The 23,689-nt window shown below is 40.1% G+C and overlaps 1 protein-coding gene across 1 annotated transcript in view; it reads left to right on the forward strand.

Moving 5' to 3' along the window:
• The window catches only part of LOC131076485 (uncharacterized), a 265,484-nt gene that overhangs the window by 94,336 nt on the left and 147,459 nt on the right, over window positions 1–23,689 (forward strand). Inside the window, exon 4 of the mRNA XM_058013697.2 lies at window positions 10,381–10,492. Coding sequence (XP_057869680.2) covers window positions 10,381–10,492 — 112 coding nt within the window. The remainder of the gene's footprint in view (window positions 1–10,380; window positions 10,493–23,689) is intronic.

Here is a 23,689-nt window from a genome sequence, read left to right on the forward strand (position 1 = left end):
CCTTTCATACCAAGCTCGAGGAGCTTGCTTGAGGCCGTAAAGAGCTTTCTTCAGTCTGCACTCATGAGATTCTTTATTATGGATCTCATAACCTATTGGTTGTTCAATATAGACTTCTTCCTCAATGACACCATAAAGGAAGGCAGTTTTTACATCCATCTGATGTAACTTCCAGCCCTTAGCTGCAACAATACCTATAATGGTTCTAATAGAAGTATATCTAGCAACAGGAGCAAATGTTTCCTCATAATCTATGCCTTCCTTTTGAGAAAAACCACGAGCTACAAATCTAGCTTTATATTTCTCAATACTTGCATCAGCAGTATGTTTAATTTTAAACAACCATTTAGAGGATACAACAGACTTACCTTTAGGTCTAGGCACAATATCCCAGATGTCATTCTTGATTATGGATTGATATTCTTCGTCCATGGCTAACTTCCGCACTTGCTAGTTCATAGCTTCTCCTACATTTGATGGTTCGGTCTCAATAATGTTGCACATCATTTCAACATAGTTGGAGAGCTTCTGAGGTCTCCTGCTTTCTCTAAATGTTCCTTTGGGAGCTGCAAACTTGTTGGCTTCTTGGATGGTGTTCCTAACCCAAAGTGGTCTCTTTTTACTAACTGCAATGTCTCTAGGTCCATCAGTTGGATCTAGAGGCTCAGAAGGATCACAAGGCTCAATGTGTTCAGAGGGCTCAATAGGCTCCCTCTGAATCTCAGAGTTAGTATCAACATCCATATCTTGATTTTCAATTTTCATTAATTCCTTTATAATTATCAACCAAGGAACCTTTAGATTTCTTAAGAGCAATATTTTCTTCAAACGTTACATCTCTACTTACCTCAATGTACCTTTGCCCTGGAATGTAGACTCAAAATGCTTTGAAGGATTCACTGTATCCAACAAGGATACCCTTCTTTCCAGATGGCTCTAGCTTAGTTCTCTTTTCCTTTGGTACATGAACATAGACATGGCTTTCGAAGATCCTTAGGTGGTTGATATTAGGTTTGATTCCAGTGAAGGCTTCTTCAGGAGTCATGTTCTTCAACACACGAAGAGGGCATCTATTCTGAATATACACTGTAGTCTTAGATGCTTCGGCCTATAAGAAAGTCTGCAGATCCTGATCATGAATCATTGCCTTAGCTGCTTCAACAATGGATCTATTCTTCCTTTTAGCCACACCATTTTGCTGAGGATTGTAGGGAACATAGAACCCCTCTTGATTCCTGCCTCTACACAGAAGTCATGAAAACTACCTGAGGTGTATTCACCTCCATTGTCAGACCTTAAAACTTCAATTCTTTTTCCAGATAGATTTTCAACTAAAGCCTTAAATTCCTTGAACCTACTTAGTACTTCATCAGATTCTTTAGTTTTCAGAAAGTAAATCCAAGTCTTTCTAGAGAAATCATCTATGAATATAACATAATATAGACATCCACTAGGTGAAGCAATAGACATAGGTCCACATAAATCAGAATGAACAAGTGCTAATTTTTTCTTTAGCTCTACTTTCACTTTTATCAAATGGAACTTTAGTGTTCTTACCTAAAGCACATCCTTTGCAAGCATCATCATGAAATTGACTAAGTTTAGGCATACCTTTGACCATCTTCTCAAGTAAGGGAAGTGCTTGGAAGTGTAGATGAACAAGCCTCCTATGCCATAGTTCGTTGATCTCAGGAGCCTCATGAATGAGAGCTTGAACAGGTTTAGCTGAAAGTTTGTATAAGCTATCATATCTATTACCAATAACATGAGCATATTTAAAACTAGATTTCTTAGGCCATGCAAGTACTCTACCCTCAGAAAATGCTACTTGATAACCCTTATCTTCTAGTGCAAAAATGGAGATAAGATGCCTTTTAATTTCAGGCACAAATAGAATATCGCTGAGATGTAGAGAGATACCAAAATCTAAATTTAAAGAAGTAGTACCGAAACCTCTTATCGAATATCGAGCATCATCACCAATTACCACATGAAGATTGGATTCTTTCTCTATCAAGTCTGAAAGATGCTTTTGATAGCCCGTGATGTGTCTAGATGCGCCACTATCAATCAACCATGTGTTGCAGTCAGTCGGCACATTGCTTGACAAGGCAGAGATGAAGGGGAAGTCTTCATTGTTTTTCTGTTCTGCAACTTCATTGAGATTCGCTTCTCCTTGCTTGAGCTGATTTTGACATTCCTTCGCATAGTGACCAAACTTGTCACATCCGAAGCAGCGAATGCGTGAGAGGTCTCTTGGCTTCTTCCTTGAATCATGGCTTGCTAAAGGTTTGAAATCTCTACTCCTCTTGAAGTTGCTCTTCTTCCAATTTCCACCTTTCTTCTTGACTGATTGGGCTGCAAGCATGTGATGATCTCCTCCATGAGAGATCCTAATTGCTTCCTTAGCAGCTAACCGAGACTCTTCTTGGATGCAATCTCCTCTCAACCGTTCAAACGTGGGAAGCTCAATCCTAGCGCTGATTCCTTGAACGAATGGCTCCCAAGTTGGAGGAAGACCATTGAGGGCAGGCAAGGTAAGATCGCTATCTTCAACTTCCTTCCCAACTGTTGAAAGTTGATCCTTTAGATCAGTCATCCTCATGAAGTAAGAGGTGATAGATTCCCCTTTCTCCAATCGGATGTGAGTGAGCTGATTCCTCAAGGCAAGAATGCGGCTAGTGTTGTTGACTTCATACATCTTCTCCAATGTGCTGAACATTTCTTTTGCATACTTCATCTTGGAGATAGATGACACCATATGATCTTTGAGGGAATCGATGATCAACCTTCTAGCTTGAAAGTCCTTCTTCTTCCATTCTTCCTTTTCCTTTTCGTCAATAGGCTCTTTAGCATCCTTGGTAACATATTCAACAAAGTCATTTAAAGCCATCAACATTCTGACTTTCCAAGAGGTGTAATTTGCAAAACCTTCCAACCTATCTTTAGCCTGAGAGAGGAAGCCATGTAGTCTAAACTTGAATAGTAGGTTAGACTGAAAAGAAATAGTAAAATCTGATTACTAATATCTATAAACCAAGCGCTGATACCATGTTAATTTTAGCAATCAGATTTACATTAATTAACAGGAAATAAGAATGCAAGGTAAAGTAAACACATAACACACATATACCCTGGGAAAGCCTCCCTCTTGGAGGAAAAACCCAGCAACAAGATTAAGATCCGATTAATTAACTCAGTAGCAGATTACAATAGCTACCCTCTTTAGGCCACACAACAATGAGAGTGAACTTATTTGTGAGTGCAGATCACTGTCAACCAAATTGAGAATGAATTTGGCAGACCCAATGTGCTTTGCCCAGTCTGAATCACGTTTGGCAGTTCAGACTTGATGTTTGCTTGGCCCCGAGTTAATTCGCCTAGCATGAACGGAAATTCGATAGAGTATATGTAGGTTTGGATGCCCTAGGACAGATTTGCAGTCCTAGATAAGATTCGCTTCAACAGGAAACCAATTCGCTGAAGTTCGCTCACACTTTATCCTTTTGCTGATGATGATGATTGCAGATGGAAGTAGATCGCATAAGGTAGAGAGATACATATTCGCTTGTGATTGTTGATTTGTGATCCTCAAATCATCTTACTTATATATGAATTCATGTCAACAATAAACCTTGGTCGGCCTTGCATATTTTTGGTGCCAAGATATAATTTTGAATTTACAAGTTACATATGGGTCTGGATCCATATACAATTTACAAGTTAAATCAATTGCCCAAATAGGGCCTGCCCTTTTTATTACAAGTTACAAGTATTGTAATCACTTAAGTTGTTACAATATATATATTTGCCATCAAATAATTTGAACTAGCTATTTAATTTCAACAAGAATTGAGTTGCTGTCCTTTGGGAATAGTTCGCTGCGCTTTAGGTCATAATTTGCTGTCCTGTTGAAGGAATGTATTTTGTTGATGCTCTGCTGAAGGAGTTCGCTGAGGAATGAATGTATATTATGCTTGCATGAACCCTTGAATATATATGTAACTTAGCCACCTTATACACCTTAGGCCGGATTCACAAATATGCTCAAAACTTGGTGCCCAATATAGGGTCAACCCTATTATACTTACATGTTACAATGTTCAATATAGGGTTAGCCTTATTCACAAGTTACATTGCCCATTACATGTTACATTATAGGGTCGGCCCTATGGCAATTACAAGTTACATTTAATTTTACACATTAATGTGACTAAGGCTGATAGGCCAATTAGTCACCCATAGGCTAGGTTGGCCCTAGAAGGAATCCGACCTAGCTACAAACATCAACGATATATATATATATATATATATATATATATATATATATATATATATATATGTACGTATGTATATTTCTGAATTTTTTTTCACTAGGATTTTTTTCTTGAGCGTTGCCGTGAACTCTCGTCCACCAAGCTAATGTTCTTATTTTTTTATTTGGGAAAGCATTATGATATCGATATACTTTATCAATATCATATATGATTTCCATATAATACTATATCGATATCATATAGTATTATATGGATATCATAAATGATATCGATATAGTACTATATTGATATTATGATATCGATATACTTTATCGATATCATATATGATTTCCATATAATACTATATCGATATCATATAGTATTATATGGATATCATAAATGATATCGATATAATACTATATCGATATGATATTATGCTGAAATATAGTGAAACGGAAATGAAGCTGTGTAAAAAAAAATAAAAAAATTAATCGCTTACTGAGTTTGACAGTTTGTAAATTATTATATTATTTAATATTTATTTTTATTAATAATTATTAATTATTAAAAAAAATAAAAAAATTACTCCCTTTTTATGAGCAATCAGGGATTATCTAAAAAAAATATAATTGTTTTCTTTAATAAAATTTATTAATGGCAGTGTTTGAAAACTGAAAAATATTTTCTATAAAAAAATTTGTTTTTTAATTGTCCCTACCATCGGAAATGGCTATCTATCCCTGGGAGGGTTAGGGGATGGTTGGGGACGGCTTGGATGTCGCAGCCGTCCCGAGGAGGGTCAACGGTCCCTGAAAAAAGCGTTGACCGTTTTTCGAGTTTCCAAGATGGTTTCCAAAATTTTTTCTAGGATCGGGGACAGCTTGGAAACGTTTTCGGCCATCCCCAAGTCCCCGAAATGGTTTCCATTTCTGGAACGTGTGCCTTTAGATCGGAAACTCGTTTTCGGGTAACACTGATAATAATTAATTTCACCCAAGAATCAATGTTTTAAAGCAAAATTGTAAAAGCTAGTAAAAATAGGATATATCATATAAATAACTCTAAATCAAAGACTATCTTAAACAAAGAATTCATAGAAACTAACTAAAGCAACTTTTAAATATGCGTCAACCCCATTTCCAAAAATAGGTCCTCCAAAAATGCAATTTTTAAAAGTAACCATGGCTTGCAGTTTGATGGATGAGTTTTCTTTTATGATTTTGATATTGCTCCTTGTTCTAGAACATGATAATCTTCCAAGGAATCCTAAAATCTTAACTCGCAAGCCATTAACTGCTTCACCAAAAAATCATGGTGACTCAAATCTGATTTCTTCCTTGGAAACAAGACAAATTTAGTCTTTTAAACCCTAGGTCCTTCTATGTATGATTTCAACAGCCGTAACTGTTCTGATCCATTTGCAAAGTGAAAAATACTTCCTAGGGTTTCAACTCCCACACATGGATGAGAAACATTGGGTGGGTGCGTAGGCCCCATTGTTGAGGCCCTTCTAAATATTTGCGATCGATCAGGGGGAGGTTGCAAAATATTTGCAAACCATGGAGGAACCTTAGAATTTTTACCGCAAATCTGTCATATGACAAGCCCAAGTTGGCGGGAACAAGCCCTGATATTCCTCTTCTAAATGACTGAAACTTGCCTATAGACGTTGCTGTTCTGACTGCTCAAACCACTGATATATGCTTGTAAATAGGGCTACAATGAAGTAGCAAAAGCTGCCCTCGTCTATCTTCAGAGAGCTGCTGTCATGGACAAACAAAACATTGTTTTTTCTATTTTAGGAAGCTGAAAACCCCCCAAAATCAACATATCTCCTTCAATGTTTCAATTCTGTCGTATGCCTAAATGTTTTCACCTCAAAGTAAGGTACTCAAATGAAAATTATCTTCCACTAAAACCTTGTCTAAAATGATTCATTGCCATTTAGCTTGGTTTATAATTTCCTGATGCAACCTTACAGCCTCATGACCACATAAACATTGACCTATATCATCAAGGCGTGTGATACAATTGCTCATATCACTTAAAACTTGGTTTTCCATTTGCAGTCATGCCATTTGTAATGTCCCTTTGTTAGTGATGTGCATTGAGTGGTCCATTGGCCTATTCTAGAGACTCGTAGGCTATTTGGAAAGGAGAATTAGGGTTTCCAACTTTTGTGGAGTTCTGCACGAGCTTTTTAGGGTTTGTCAAGTGGGAATTCTTCCGTTCTACTTATGGTTTCCTTGTGCGTTTTCCATGAACTCCAGGGTGGCATAACATGCAGTTGACTCTTCGATGAAGTGTGAACTTACTATTTTTAGTAAGTTAGGGTTTGGCTGTTTGGATGATACAGTTCTATTGAGCTTTCCAAGCTCTTTCTCTAGGTGTGAAGATCATGTTTTTCGGAGTAGGATTTCTTGACTTACTATTTTTAGTAAGTGGCTGTATTGAGCATTTCTACTTTTAGCAGTCTTGCACAGGGTCCTGATCCAGCACAGTTCAGTGGTCTTCATCGCACAACTTCATCCTTGTTTTTGATGATAATTAGTACTGGAGTTATAAGTTTTTGAATTAAATATTATTTCCTTATCCTAAGGTTTAATATTTAATTATTATATTATTGATTAATTGTATTGTGGGCAACTTAGGGAAAAGGATAAATATCTGCTATTAATATAATTATTTTCCTAAGTCAGGTGGTGTTGAGAATGATAAAACATTTCATGTTTGTATTATTTTAATGTTGCAAGTTGTTCACCTAGGAAAAGTTTGAACTTTGCCCAGGGAGATGGGGAAAGTGGACGCCGTGTATAGTGGAGTACATGACATGAAATGAAATGAGTTTCAATTGATTTTGGGCGCCATTTGCATTTGAATTTCAAGGGAGAAATCTATAAATACAGGTGCTTGGCCTCTCATTTGGTATCTTGAGAATTTTATACCGTTATGTTGCCGGTTTGGTGATTGAAATCTAAGCTTTGAAGTGTGGCTTCCTAGCTAAGTCTCAGTTTCGTACTTGTGAGATAGTACCTAGCTGTGTTCTTGTATCCTCAGAGCTATTAGAGAGTGTTTTGCAGAGTGCGGAGTGTTTTTGCGTGGGTTTGGAGTGTTTTCTTGCTGCTGGTCGTGGAGTTGCTGAAACCATATTTCGCTCATACCTCTTGGCCAAGTGATTCTTTCATTCTAGGTACTAGCTCTATCAAATTGTGGCACTGAGGCGATATAGATTGCGAATTCATAGCTGCTGGTTTGGAGATTTAGAATTTTAAATGCAAATGGTACCCTTTAGTTGGGCTGTACTATTCTAGAGGTGCATTGGGATGCGTGTTTTTTTTTTAATTTTATTTTTAATTTTTTAAATTTTATTTGAGGCGACTGGATTGCAGGTTTTGTGCTCTTGTATCATTGTCCAAGTTATATATTTCATTCGCATTTGATTTGGTGTGTTTCCGACTTTGTTTAAGTGAGTTATGATCATTTTGGTGTTGTTGGCTGAGACTAATTATGCCTATTTTGACTTCAGATTTTTGGTTCAGTAGTAGTGGCTTGATTTGAGTTAATTTGATAGTTGTTTATTGCTGTAATCTGTATTGGATATCATCTTTAATCTTCTCATTCTATATTGTAAGGTTAAGTAGTAGTACTACTAACCATTTTTGGATTGTAAGCATTCCCATTGAAAAGTGGAAGAGGCTGGCTTGCCGCCTATATTTGATATTTGTAGCTCAGTCCTCCCACTGCATAAGTGGTTGAGTGATTTTTGTTGTAATGATCCTCCCACTGCATAAGCGGTTGAGTTGAGCTTGTTTATGTGTTTAGTTCTCCCACTGAAATATTGTGGTAGAGTGATTCGTGTTTTGGAGTGTTGTTCTCTTGGCTGGTTTACCACCAAGTTTCTTTGTTTACTTGCTGGATAAGCGGAAGGGGCTGGCTTGCTGCCCATTATTGTATTCAGTACTTCAACAGTTTATTACTAAGGATCCCTTGCTACCGTATGCTCTCACCTTCCCAGTCTAGGCTCTCGGTGATCAAAAGGTGTAGGGTTCCTTCTTGCTGGTTTTGGATTTCTTATTCCAACCCTAACGGGTGTGGGTGCGTGTGTAATCTTGTTAAATATAAAATAAAGTTTAAAGGGTATATTTCACCATTGCTTAACTTTTTATACCAAAATCTGTCATAGTCACTCTTCCGCTGTACTTTAACCACTTAAAGACTATCCTTTTCAGCAAGGTTGGCTTTTAGACTGATTTAACCAGTCAAAAATTGGTTATTTCCTGCCAGGTGTTCCATCTACTTATCCATGTCACTTAAGGTTATATTTTACCCTCAGGTGTGCATGACACTCATCCTTGTCACTTAAAGTTATGTCTTCACTTGCAGACATGCCATTTTGTCATGCAGGTGCACAGTTTGGGTACGTTTTGACTTTTAAGTATTTTTCCATCAGACTTAGGTGCTCTCTTCGTGATATTTGCTTTGCTACCTAAGACTTCATCATCATCCCTGGGAAGCTATTTTTGCTGCTTGTGTGACTTAATGATTTTGCTTCATATGTCCAGATGTGCTTTTTGGCAACTCACGACATGTAAACTCTGTTTAAATTTCTAAGGCCCTCCTCATTATTGCCGCTGTCACTTGTTAATATATAGTTATATCTCTCATTCCCCTGTGCTGTTTGCATTTCATTATTGACTGAGGTGTGATTCTACTCAGTCTATGCCACTAAATCCTTGGCACCTCCATGTGATAGGTGCTCCAACATGTGTTCTCTGCTTCCACAAACACCTTGTGTGGCTTCCTTCCTCTTGAACTGTCTTTCATTGTTTCTTGTTCCTATAAATGGCCTTTCTGAAAGACAAGACAACCTTATATTGACCATACTTAAGACAAGGACAAACCTGAAAGTGACAACCACTACACTTAATTCTAATGTGCAACCATTTTGACTAGCAAAGATGATGAAACACAAGAAAATGGCCTACCAAAGACGAGTTTTGTAGGGTTGCAACTTGCAACAATATGACTGCTGGTTTAGAAACTCCGTCTGTCTTATGGTTACTTTCTTTTGGTTGTCAAAGTGGATATAGTTCAACATTGAAATTCTTGTTCTGCTGCCCTTGGACTTTTTGGTCTCTCGGGTATCCTGTTCAGAGTCTTGTAATAAACCTTCTCTTGTTCCTACCATGAAAGGGTTTCTGTAACTAATCTTGTAACAATCTTGTTTTATTAATATCGCATTTTCTCTATATCAAGACAAACACCCGTTGCCAACTGTACTGTATTTCCTATGGTTCAGTTTTATATACATTGAACTGTGTTGTACTATTCTGCTAGATTGGCCAAATGTGAAGTCAATGATATCTCAGTATTGTCAATCACAAACAATTCTTCATTAAGACAAGTGCTATAGATAGAAAGAAAATCCTTGACATCCCTTTCTGGTTAATAACAATTAACTTACGAAGACAACTGTAGGCTCCTATTTTTTCCCATGTTTTTGATAAATTGAAAGAGGAAACACAATATGATCATAAAGAACCAATAAATGCTTGCTATGAATTTCTGAGAAAATGTTCCTAGCAATAAGCAGGTGTTGAAATTTGAATTGATTTTGTAGTTCAATATTTTCACCATACAGATATTAATATTGTAATTGGACTTTGATTACATTGCATGCCATAAAATTGTTTATTCTGATGTTTAGAGTTGATTCTATTGCCACATATCTGTTGAGAAAGACACATATTGCACTCTCTTTTTTTAAATTTTTTTTACATGGACAAGTGTGTTAGAATATTGCCAGTTTTTTTTTGGGGTATGAGAAACCATTCTTAAGAACAATTCTTATTTTCGAGGTTCTGGACACATCCAATGCCTTTTCTTTCCCACTAGTTTCATTTTAGATTTTGGCTAGATGCAGAATTGGATATCATGATTTAGAACTAAGGGTCTTCAGCTTATGATCCTAAATTTTAATCATGTAACTTTAACGGACAAATGTTCCAAGCTATAAATTCATCACACTCTTTACACTATATTGGTAGGGGGCTTGGAACTGCAGGGGTCATTTGTAGGGTTCTCTATTTTGCTTATACTTGGTAATGTTTATTTCTTTATTTAGGAAAGCAATTCTGAAATGAAAGTTAAGCAAACAAAGGGAACATCAAAGCCTGGAAAGGAGCTAACTGATTTACATCAAAAATATCTGCAAGTTCTTGCAGAGAGAGACTCTGGTAAGTTTTTCATTCATTGCAGTACTTGGATGTATTTATCTTTAATTTGACCATTATATTTCGATTTTGTATTGCACATACGAAGCATTATAAGGATTGTGCTTTTATTTTTTGTGAAAATGCCATGTATGTTCTTTTTGATAGGTGAATTGATGGTTCTATAGGTTCCCTGCCTAGAGAAAAGATGGAAACTTAGAAAAGAATGAAAGTCCCAACAATGAAACATATACTAACTAGACAATGTAAGTAGGAGGCTGAAAACATGAAACTATCCCACACCCTTCAAATAGGGCCAGCTCACCTTCTAATGGATCTAAGCACCATGTATGAAGATTTGGAAGACACTTGCATTGAATCTCCCAAAACAGATGAAAGTTAGGAGCTGAAGGTGAAATAGCCTTCGATCCTTTTACATGTAGGGTCCAAGTCTAGTAAAAAGGGGAAGAACCTCTATCCAAGGGAAAACTGAAGCTTTGTTGGTCACCAAGGGAGTATGAACCAACAAAGAAAGATTCTTCTTTAGCGAAGGAGAGTCAAGCAAAGGAGAAGAAGAAACAATGAGAGGAGCCCTTAAAGGAAGCAACCCAAAATTCTTTGAAAAGCCAACAGGAGTAGGAGAAGCCCCAACGTAGCAATAACCAAAACAATCTGATGGTGAGGTTCAACATCTTTCCACCATAAGGTAGGCTTAAAATGTTTTTTGGGCATAGGCGACCCTCTGCCACATGAGCCTAGCTAAAGCATAATATGCATTCAAAATCAACCCATCGCAATCCAAAGGTTGCTTCCAAACATGCTCATTGTTAGGGGTCAATAACACATGTTAGTTTGTAGTTGGGTTGGGTGTTTATGTTTATGTTTATGTTGGAGTCGCCGAGAGGTTCCCGTGGGGTAGTTGGTAGTTAGTGACGGTTGGCAACTTGGCCAACCGTGGAGTCTATATATGATTCGGATGGAACCTCGGCAAGGATGGTGTTGTACGAGCATATTCTTGAGAATTCAATAAAGATATCATTCTTCTGGTATAGCTGTTTGTTATTGTTACTTATGCTTTGATATATGAATGTTCTGTTACATGAATAGTTGGTACGTGTGTGGAAATCCTTGTTTATCCGTGAGTTTACCAACCTCACATTAAGGACTAAACATTTTGGCGCCGTTGCCTGAACGAGCCTGGAGATAACTATGGCGGTAGGCGGAAGGAAATAATGGGCTGACCATTCAACTAGCAATTAATTGTTATGGACAGCGACAAACACGAAGAAAGTACTGCGGAAGAGGCACGAGAGGATCAATTGACGACAGACTTGGTAGAGTTGTGGGACATGTCGGTCACGCAGTACGTGCAGAGGGAGGCTCAGGAGAGAGCCGTCTCTGAAGGAATGGTACGTGGTGAACTTAGCGTCAGCACTCCTGTCTTTGACCTGCTCGGAAGTATTCCAAGGTTACTCGCCATAAATCTGATTGCACTTCACGACCAAAGGGAGGAAACTGCACGGGAACTCTGTCGGCAACAAGTACTCCAAAGGTACAAAGAGCGGAATAGTAGGGAGGAAGAGGAGAGGGAGACAAGCCGACGTCATACCTCTGGCACTTAATGCCCCTACGGCCAAACAAAGACAAATGTACCACTGGCACCGAAGGAGTAAACAAGGGAACTGTACGAAGATCTCTCCATATAAAAGAACAGGTCGAGCGGAGATGACGGCTAAGGGAGGTTGCTGACTTGAAGAGCCTTGAAGTCGAGAGAGACAGGCCGTGTACGTGGAAGGAGTTGGCGGAAGTCGCTAGGAACGTGCCACTTCTAGACGTAGTGGAGGAAGATCTCGCCGATCAGGCCCCACACTCGACGTCGAGTGAAGAAGACTTTGGAGCCGAGTCGTAGAGCAACCCGTCAGAGTATTCTGAACAAGGAGAGGAGGTGGTACGGGACGTACACAAAGAGGTCGCCAATATTTTTGAAGCAACATTATCCGACATCAAGAATTTGTCCTTGTTAGAGGAAACCAAAATAGGAGGGTCAGATCCAGAAACCCCGGGAAGGAGGGACTATAGGAGCAAGGGTGACCAAAGCCCTGCGGACAGGGGTCCAACTAGGTCAAGAGCATACGGTACCTTCCAAACACATAATACCTTCCGGGCATATAGTAACTTCCAAGCGCTACATAAAACCCTCCAGACATAAACAATGGCACACACCCCGGAGAAACAAAAGCTTCCAAAATTCATGGGCAACAAGTCAGAGGATCCCGTACGACATTGTAAGACATGCGTGACCGTTTGGGAGGCAAATGGCCAGGATGACTAGGATTACTGGTTGAAGGCATTTCCAACCACTTTGCGAGGAATAGCAATTGATTGGTATACAGACTTGGATGCCCAATATAAAATGTCTTGGAACAATCTGAAGAAGCCTTTCCAAGAGGAGTTCAAACTCCTACTAGATGGCAATGAAATTGTGGTGGAGATTTACAATACCAAGCAGGGAAAAAGTGAAAGTGTGCGGTCATATCGTAGAAGGCTGAGGGAACTGCTCAACAAAATGGAGAACCAACCGGTTGATGGCCTGAAGAAGTGTAATCACCCGCTCCAAACTTATGAATTTCACAATAACTTTTTTTTGTAAAAACAACATATCACATCTGCAAAACTACAAGAGATAGTAAAATATGTCAAGTAACCATTCCATACAATGCTAAATGTTAAACATTAACATATGGCTTCTTCTAGTACAACTAAACGTACCTTCTTCGTATTCAAGTTGCTCTCACCAATCCATTGTTTTGTATTATCCTTTCTTCTAAACCTGCATTTGCAATTTGTCTACTCGTCTAGATGTTAAACACAAGGTCTACAATTATTCATATCAAATCACATCAATACTTTAACTGAATCATTCATACAATAGATGACTATTGATTTTATAAAGATGAATAAGACATGCATATTAATGGGAAGATATGGAAAGATCAATCAAACTTAAAAAAAAGACCTAAGGGCCAGACCTAATGTCTCGGGGGCTCATCACAGATGGCCTTGTCTACGTGAAAGCACAAAGACATCGTGGTTTGCGAAAACAACTAAAACTCATCTAATATGCTGGAATAAGAGTGGGTATGCAACCCTTTCTAGGGTCCAGTACCCCAGACAGTACCCTCGTCGGCTGCCACCCACTTAGGTGAAACAGGGACGAAAAACCTAATCACCTTTCCCCTGAGGCTTATCTCTCTTTACTTTATGCCTAAGGAAGTTCCCAAATAAAACACCTAACTGAGGTTTATCAAGACTCATGATGAACAGGTACTATCAATAGCATAAAATATAAATAAAATAAAATAAATCTACCTATAGTAATACCCAAATGGTCACTCCAATAACTATAATCCTCATGAAAATGATGTCCTGTTTACTTTGATATGCCTTTTTAATGGGCATAATAATATGACTATATGATTTCTCTACCAAATTAAGGTGATTGGCTCATATAAGATGATTTCATAATATTTGTTGGTGTTGGAAATAAGCCACACCCGGACCGACGATGGACTGGTCCAAGAGGGGCCAGTAGCTCAGTGGTAGAGCACTCCAGCAGCATATGGAAGGTCCTAGGTTCGAGTCCTAGCTGGTCCATGTCTCAACATGGTATTAGAGCTAGGTCCAGGCTAGGAGCCCCAAGCACACGAGAGGTGTGGCTTAAGGAGGGGTGTTGGTGTTGGAAATAAGCCACACCCGGACCGACAATGGACTGGTCCAAGAGGGGCCAGTAGCTCAGTGGTAGAGCACTCCAACAGCGTATGGATGGTCCTAGGTTCGAGTCCTAGCTGGTCCATGTCTCAACATGGTATTAGAGCCAGGTCTAGGCTAGGAGCCCCAAGCACACAAGAGGTGTGGCTTAAGGGGGGGTGTTGGTGTTGGAAATAAGCCACACTCGGACCGACGATGGACTGGTCCAAGAGGGGCCAGTAGCTCAGTGGTAGAGCACTCCAGCAGCATATGGAAGGTCCTAGGTTCGAGTCCTGGCTGGTCCATGTCTCAACAATATTTACCTCTCAAATTAAATAGTAAGGTGGAGAATAGAATGAGCATGATCAAAGTATTTAATACAATTTATAATTTGGAAATAAGAGTAAGGGTTCAGATGTTCTATAAACAACATATAGAATAATCACAAGTGCACTAATCCACTATATATCTTCCATTCCTTGAATCCTAATACATGATAAAGAAGCCCAATTACACATCGAGATATCACGAAGGAAAAAAAAAATACTAATATGCACCAAATGAATAACTAATTGATCATTGATGAATACTATAGGGAACTACTGTACAATATCGAATAAATATTAACAAATATTATAAAGCAAATATTTGATGCAACATGTGTCTCCTACTAAATTAGTTATAGTTTGTATTGAAAATCCCAACCTTGATAATTTATCTCTAATAAAATGACATCTTATTATTGGTTACTAACCCTTAGTAGTCAACGACAAATATTTATCATTCTAATGGCAATTCAGTATGACAACATGGTAAGAACATAAACCACATGCTTTCTCTTTAATTTTAGAAATGTATGCATCCCTAGCCAATTTTAGCTTTTGTAACATAACTTATGTCGTACAACTTTAAGATCAGGACTTGTTATGGCTAAATGATTTACTATCAAAGTTATCCAATATAGCCACGTTCTTTGGAAGAAGATTACCTTGAAACATCATCCCTTCTTATTCCATCATAGTGAAAATTCTATCACCCGTGAAACAAAGTCTTGAGACAAGGTAAGGAATTCTATATCACCAAAATAAAACCCAACTATTTTATCCAACATAAAATTCAATGGTAGTTAAATTAACCCAAATAACTTAAAAGAGATATTAATTTACTCAATGATAATTAGCCAATGACCACGAAGCTATTAAATGATTCTTCTGTCACTAAGTGATAATCATCCATGATAACAAGGTTATTCTGCGATAGTTAAAAAATGGTAAAACAAAGACAAATTATTTTATTTAATTATATATCCACATCAACCCTTTAGTACTAATCTCCATATATCCTCATAAGGAAGGCATCCCATTAGGCTATCATTTCTTGCAACTTATTAACATTGATATGTATATATTATATATATGCGATATAAAGAAATTCAAACCAATTCATTGATTAATTTAGGGTAATATACATGTCTAGCAACATAAATGGACAAGCGATTTAAAAGTGATAAGTTCATAATCAATTATGATCATCTGCACTTACGAATATGGGTATGCACATAGTGGTATGTTACGCCTTGCTATGAGGCTACGAGGTCTAAGGCTCTTTTTGGATACAAATATAATACTTACCTATTTACTTATTTACTTCGTTCGTCCAGTTTAGTTAATATTATTCCTATTAACCTGCATTTTGTACAACAAGTAGAATCCTACCTAAACCTATGTGATAAGCATGAGAGTAGATTTTTAACTTCCAGCCATAGAAATAATGCATCCCAATAGTTCATTTATTTGGCTAACATTAATTTCAATAGATCAAAAGAATTTTATATTGAAAGCTAAGACCTAGTTCAGACAGATATAACTAGTGGTTCATGATTACTTTTTCCAAACAGAGTTCAGACTTCCATTAATAATTACAAACACTGAAATAACATAACAGAGCTAAATCAATGGAGATCGGACTTCCCTTATCAAATACTGAAATAACAGAGCAGGGGTAAACTAAATGTGATCAATACTGGAACAATAGACTAGGGATAAACCAATAGAGATCTTACTTCCATTATCAACTATCAAATACTTTTTAATAACAGAGTACAGATAAACCAACGAAGATCACACCACAATAGACAAATTACGAGACTGGTATAATAGACTTCACGTACTTCACATCACAAGGTAATGAGCATGGGGCTTTCTCCACAGTGATACATATGTCGATATGCTATCATGGTCCAACATATACAACATGCATTTGATTCACACAGTCATTAGCAACTAGTAGAATAGAAATATCAAGATCAACCTCTGTTTTACCACTCTAACGCCTAGTCCACACATTATTTGACTACACAACATGATTCAAAATCCTTAAGAACCAGCATCGGATATTCAAGAAAAAACACAGATTGAAAAAAAACAAAATATATCTCTTGCCTAAAAATTAGTAAAGCAAACAATTATTTCAGCCGAATTCGAGGTGAGATGACTTGTATACTGACCAGATGCAAATAGAGCCTTCAGCACACAACATCGACTATACATAAACACATATATGACTGAAAAGGGCTGTCGAATGAAGCAACAACGACAGAGTGGGAAATATATAATAGTTCATATGCATGTAATTTTATTTAAATACCAATGTACATGCTGCTGTAGGAAATCCAAAATAATGGTGGAGATAATAAATATAATAATGCTGACATGTACAGTCTAAGGACATACGGAGGACATAAAGCAACCTAGAGCAAACAATAATGCATACTGATAAAACCATCGATTAGAAATTGATTTCTCACTGATTGAAGAAGAAATTGCTTGAATAAGGAAGGCATACATATATTAACTCTCGATTTCTATACTAAGGCTACTAATACTATCATTTGGTTAAGTAGTAAACAAAATGCGGAAACACTGCTAGATAGTTGTTTACAATCCATTTTGTTTTATTATAATCAGCAAACAACAAGGGCGCCATCGATCAGTAAATTTGTGAACGAGGAGCATACAGTGTAGATAATACACACAAAAGTCGATGAACAAGGAGCACACGGGAGCAGATAATATGATCAACAAACAAAAAGAGTTACCTAACAAAACAGAGTGATTTGATAACAAATCTAGCAAGGAACCAGAGGAATAAGAATACATAGAACAACCAGAGAATCAATAAGACTGTAGATCCAAATGCAGGTCTACCGATTGCATATTATTCGAATAATACTGAGAAAAGTGTATCGGCAATGGAAGAAACTTAAGCCATGACAAAAGAAATTCGACTATTGCAAAAGAGGATAAAAAAGGGTTGCAAGTCCGATTTGATAATCGGTAACAGGGAAACATGCCCATATAAAATATCTGGATGGGAAAGTATGCCTATTGATCCGAGTATATAGACCGTAGGCAAATTCGGCTTCAACGGAAGAGAAAATAAAATAAAATAAGATCACCGCATCGAAAATTAACAAATCAATAAACACCGATAGTGGTATCCAGATTAATGAGAAGTATAAGCAAGGCAGTTTCACAGTGAGTAAAATTCACCACAGAACGAAAGATAAGTGATACATAGGATGAAAGATTTGCTAAACACAGACATGTCTTAGAAGAGAAATCAAAATTTTCAGGCCTGGCTAAAGAAACGAGTTTGGGGAGAAATTCAGATAGAGATTAAGAATGCTCAAAAACATGATCTTATTGGATACATTCTACATGCAAATCTAGTGGAGATACACAAGAACAAAAGTGACTCTTACCTGGAGACTTACGCTTGATGGGGAGTTCTTGGTGTTGAAATCTCTTAAAGAAACTTAGATTCGAGAGTCCCTTCCTCCCTTCAACCAGTACCAGAATCAAATTCCAGCATTCCCAAAAGCCCCCAAAAATTTCCCAGTGATAGTTTTAAAAATAAACTGCTCTGAACCAGTCCCTCCCCCTTGTCTCCATTTCATGCTCCATCTTCTACAAGAAGGCTTCTTCGACCGTTCCCCTCCCCAAATTTCATGCATACCTTATACCCCAAGAAAAGTAACGAACCCCCGCCGCCCCAAAAAAAAAAAAAAATGGCTTTTTCCTCTCCTTTCCCCCCACCTTTCCCCCAAATTACACTTGGCTGTAATGCATTACTCCACACCCTTCCATGATCCCCCTTAATTTGTAACTCCCCCAAGCTTTAAATAGATAATCAAATAAATGAAATAATCAATACTCCACACCGTACTGAAGGCGGCGGCGTTCGGGATGTTCCTGGAATACAAGGACGTCTTTGCCTGGACCTACAAGGACTTGAAGGAGGTACTGAAAGTCAGAAATGAAAAGTACGTGGAAGAAATAAAAAGGCCAGGGTTGATAAGCATAAAAAAATTAAAGGGTAAGGCAAAGGTGATGGAAATAAGTAAGGGAAAAATACAATTAATAAGGAGGCAATTATTTTATAAAAAGTTAATAAAATATTTAAGCCTAACCCTAATCCTGAAAAGGTCAAATGATTATATAAAACCCTACAGAGCCCATTTGTACACAACACACAGGCAAAATCAAGGCAATAGGAGGAGAACCGGCAAAGGAGAGAAGGCAAGAGCAGGAAGAGACGTATGCCAACACGAATAGCCAGGGAGTGGAGCTTGTACGGTGTACGGATTGCACGTACGTACGGGGAGGAGACACAACCCAACACAGCCAAGGAGTTGAGTCCGTATGATGAAGCATACCAAAGCAACCTGTACGACAGAGCACATCAACCTATACGACAAAGCACATCATTCCGTACGGTACAAAACATCAAAGCATCCCATATGATGTATGATGAATACTGCACAGGGAACAGGGTACGATGTCCGTACGACGAATACTGCACGTGGAACATTGTACGACGTACGGTAAATCCATACGGTGCACAGGGGAAGCAAATCGAAAGAGGTCGTACGACCACGATACATGTACGACACCCCAAGCTAGAAGGCGTACGAGAAGCAGGAAGCAACCGTACGGATGACAGGGAGTAGACCGTACGGGGATCGATGGAGAGAAGTCCGTACGGAAGCGGTTCATACAAAACTCGAAGGCGTTAGTGTGGAAATCCGTGCCATTCGTATGGTGGTATGTGTAGAGCTCACAAAAATTGAAGAGGCTGTATGGGCAGAGGAGGGAGGCGTACGAACCTATCCGTACATTGTACAAGCAACAACAGGCACGATGGTCCATACAAATTGGCGGGGCACACTTGCAAACCGTTATAATAACGGTCAAGGATTGGACAAAAAGAGGAAAACAGGGCAAAGCAGTTACAGTGCAACCATGAGCGCTACAGACCCAACTAGCAGCAGCAAGAAGGCCAAAATCAGGCCAAAAGTGCAGAAGGATCCAGAGGGAATCATTGCAGAGAATGTAGCCTTTGAGAGCGTGACTGGCAACGAATGCCGTACTTGGTGGGAGGAAACTTCCCCCGATCATGTGATAAAGGACTCCCTCAGGAAAGCATAGGTAGACCATGCCATTCAGATGCCGACATTCAACATCAAGGATTTTGAGACGGTGCTACGGACTATGGTATCCGGATTCAACCGCTAGGAAAGGGCTTCCATCATTCTGTTCCAGGGCTGCATGATACGCGTTTCCTTCAAGGCAGAAGATCTCAGAAGGGTATTTGGTATACTCGAGAAGGAGGCATCTGTAGCGAAACCGACCAAGAAGCTCATCAAGGAGAAGAAGCAGTGGTTGCTGGACTTGGTATGCAGAGATGACCTCACAGAAGAGCAATGGAAGAGTGCCTGGTCTGACAGTAGGGGATTCAAGCGTGTGTTTATCGCACCAGGAGAATGGAGAATGTTGATGGACTTGGTAAAAAGCTAGCTCACGGGAGCCAGCCGTGCATCCGACATAGCCGTCTGGATGATAGGGTTATTGAATGGGATTAAATGTGGCAAAGTGTACAACTGAGGGCAACTTTTGGCGGGAAGAATTCATGATTTTCGCAAGCTGGAACACAAGACATTTTACATGTGCCACCATGCCATCAGCCTATTCTTGGATGCTGTACGTCTGCAAGTATCGCCAGGAATGTGGGGGACTTTCGAACTGCACGGAAGGGTGGAACCTAATAAGCCGACCATGTACTATTATGCCCATCTGGACATGCTTGGTGACACCGCGCAGCTGACAAAGAGGAGGAGGAAGCTGGACGTGTCCATAGAGGTTGAAGATGACAATAGTACTGAAGATTCTGAGGAAGGGGCCGAAGAGGCTGAGGAGCAAGAGAGTGGTGATGAGGGGTTCCGTATGGCACCACACACAACAGGAGAGGATGAAGGGGAAGCGGAATCGCAGCAACAGGAAGAGGAGGAAGAGGAAGAGCAACATGGAGGGCTACGGGCACAGTGGAAGAGCACGCGGGTGAAATTCACACCCCCAAAATTATCCTCTTCAGCACACTTGGTACCACAAGAAGCACTTAGAGTAGCCAGTCCGGTTAGGGATGTACGATCAGTAGGGGTGCTGTTCTGAGAAATCAATGAAGGAGAACAACCGACACAACGACGGGTGTCACTGCCGCAGATCAGTTTAGCTGTACTCGAGTCGCAAGTTGCACCAGCCGCGGAGCGTACCAGTATGGCAGACTAGACGGTGGCAAAGGAGGCCGTACAACATAGTCCGAATAAAATAGCTCAGGAGATGGCCGTACTAGGGGAAGAAGAGGTAGTCGTACAAGGAATAGGTAGTAGTACGGTACCAGTAGGTACTAGTACGACATGTACTAGTACGATACCAATAGGTACTAGTACGACATGTACTAGTACAATACCAACAGGTATTAGTACGACATGTACTAGTACAGTACCAACAGGTATTAGTACGACATGTACAGGTACTGGCACACCAGGTACTAGTACGGTACCAACATGTACTAGTACGACAGGTACTAGTTGTTATCGGGAAAAGTGTATAGTTAGTAATGTTAATTATCAATAGTTAGTTAGCCGACGGGTAGGTAGTTGGAGTCGCGACGGTTGTGTCGCACCCCTTCGGCAGTCATATATTGTATCACCTCCGGGTGTGGGAGGACATGTAATGTGAACGATAGATTATAATATGAACATCTTTGGACATTAATGGCAAGCTTATTCTAGTACTTCTTTTGTATTTGCATTGTGCATTGCTGTTCGATTTCTGTATTCTTCCTGTTTACCTAGTGAGGTAAACATTTGGCGCCGTTGCCGACACGAACTCGGGAACAGGAGACACGGAGACACGGATGGCGCACCGACACAATGGGCCTACCCGTTGGTGAGGTGAACCCGGAGGTCGACGATGCCCAAACAGAACTCTACGTAGGAGAAGACACTGCGACGAGAGAATTTTCAATTCTACTCCAAGTAGCCATTCAGACCTACGTGCGACGAGAGGTGGTGGAGGCGGAAGTCCCACTAAATGCCGTGTGGACAGCGTTGGAAGTGAGTCCGGAGGTAAATCGGTTGATGAACCATCTCCCCCGATTGCTAGCACAAGCATCGTTGGCACAACAAGCTCGCCTGGAGGAGATTGCCCAGGAAGAGCGACGCCAACAAATTTTGCAGCAGTACGAGGAACGGGAAGTAGAACGAGATGGCGCCAGGTCAGGGGCATTTGAACCGTGAGCCATACGGGGCGGAATAAAAGAACACTTATTGTAATAATTATGTCATATTGTTGGCATAAACTTGTCTTCCACATTATGAATGAATAAAAGTGTTCTACTTTTTATGTCATTAAGTATATAGAAAGCGGTCTGGGAATTAATGCCCAATACACTGAATAAAGACAAAAACAAGCCACAATATATAGAAGAACGTGCAGTAGCCCAACGTGCCTTGATCCTTGAACAGCAAGCGGAAAGGCGACAGAGGTATAAGCGAAGAGAGGAGGAACGCTCCGAAGGGGACGGTGAGGCCAGCGGCCACCCACGGAGTCGGGAGGAGTTACTTGCGGAAACCCGCCGTAGGATAGAGTGTACCAAAACTCAGTTGAGGGATTTGAGGGACTTGCCACACACACCAGAGGCTAGGAAAACTCCAAGGAGTGGGGAGGAGGCAGAAGAGGGAGAAGACACCGGGGCTGCCAGGAGTGTCGGAGGGACACCGGGGCACGGCGGTCAAGCACCCCTTATAGGATCTGACCCATCCGGAGTAGGACAACAGCCACCAGTAGTAAAAAGGCAAGGTATGGCACAAAAACAAAAACTTCCAAAGTTCCATGGGGATGGGAAAGAAGACCCTGTCCGCCACTGTCGCACGTGTGAAACAATTTGGGGAGCGAATGGTGTTACCGATGAGGATGAGTGGGTAACACAATTTCCCGCAACCCTGAGGGGCGTAGCCATCGACTGGTTTTCGGATACGGATAAGGCTAAAATTGGCACATGGGCAGACCTGAAGAAGGAATTTCAAGCAGAGTTTCGTCTCCTAAGAGACGACAATGAGATCGTAGCCGAAATCTACGACACGAAACAGAGGAAGGACGAGACTGTCCGAACCTACAGCCGGCGGCTCAAAGAGCTGCTAGGAAAGATGGAGAACCAGCCGGCAGACGGACTGAAAAAAGGTGGTTCGTAGAAGGTCTAAAGAAATCCCTTAGACGAAAAATGAAGATAGTACCTCTTTCTTCATATTCCGACGCCTATAACAGGGCAATGGATTTAGAAAGTGAACAGAAGACGTCCAAGAAGAAGAAAAATAAATCCTCGTCGGAGGATGATTCCTCTTCTGACAAAAGTGATAGCAGTGATGACGACTCTAATCGGAAGGTACGGGCTCTCCAGAAAGATATGGAGCGAATGATGAGAGAGATAAAGCAACCAAAGGAAGCACAAGCAAGGGCGATGAAGGGGAGTTATGGTGCACGGACTGCCGTACCGATGGACACACCAAGGGGTCTTGTCCGAAAAAAGCATTTTGTGATATTTGCCACATTGCCGGACACCTTACCAAGGAGTGTCCGTACAATATGAGGACCCGTAGCCAACAGGTTCTCTTTACAGAACCATCTGCGTCAGCCGGCACGTCCCAGCCTGCGAGCAACAACGCCTCGTCTGGCGGCTACCAAAACAACAGGCGAGGAAGAGGCAATAATAACAATACGAATAATAGAAGCCGAATCCAATACGACGCTAAAGGGCGGCCGATGATACAATGCCGAGCTTGCAATCACTGGGGGCATTTCCCCAGAGACTGTACGGTGGAGGAAGCACCACAAAAACTTTGCAAGTGGTGCGGTCCGGAGGACCATGATGATGGCAATTGTCCCAAATCTGGCGTGAACCTATTGAATGTAGAAACGGAGGATGCACTCGCCATAACAAGGTCCAAGACGAAAGCAGCCACTTATCCAGACCCCCGCACAGAAAAACGAAAGGCACTGGAGGCACGAGCGGAACTGGAGAAGGAGATGTCAAGGAGCAAGGATGCACAGGGGCTGGCGGGTACTTCTCGCTCTG

Source organism: Cryptomeria japonica, chromosome 5 (assembly GCF_030272615.1).
Source record: "Cryptomeria japonica chromosome 5, Sugi_1.0, whole genome shotgun sequence".
NCBI classification, from domain to species: Eukaryota; Viridiplantae; Streptophyta; class Pinopsida; order Cupressales; family Cupressaceae; genus Cryptomeria; species Cryptomeria japonica.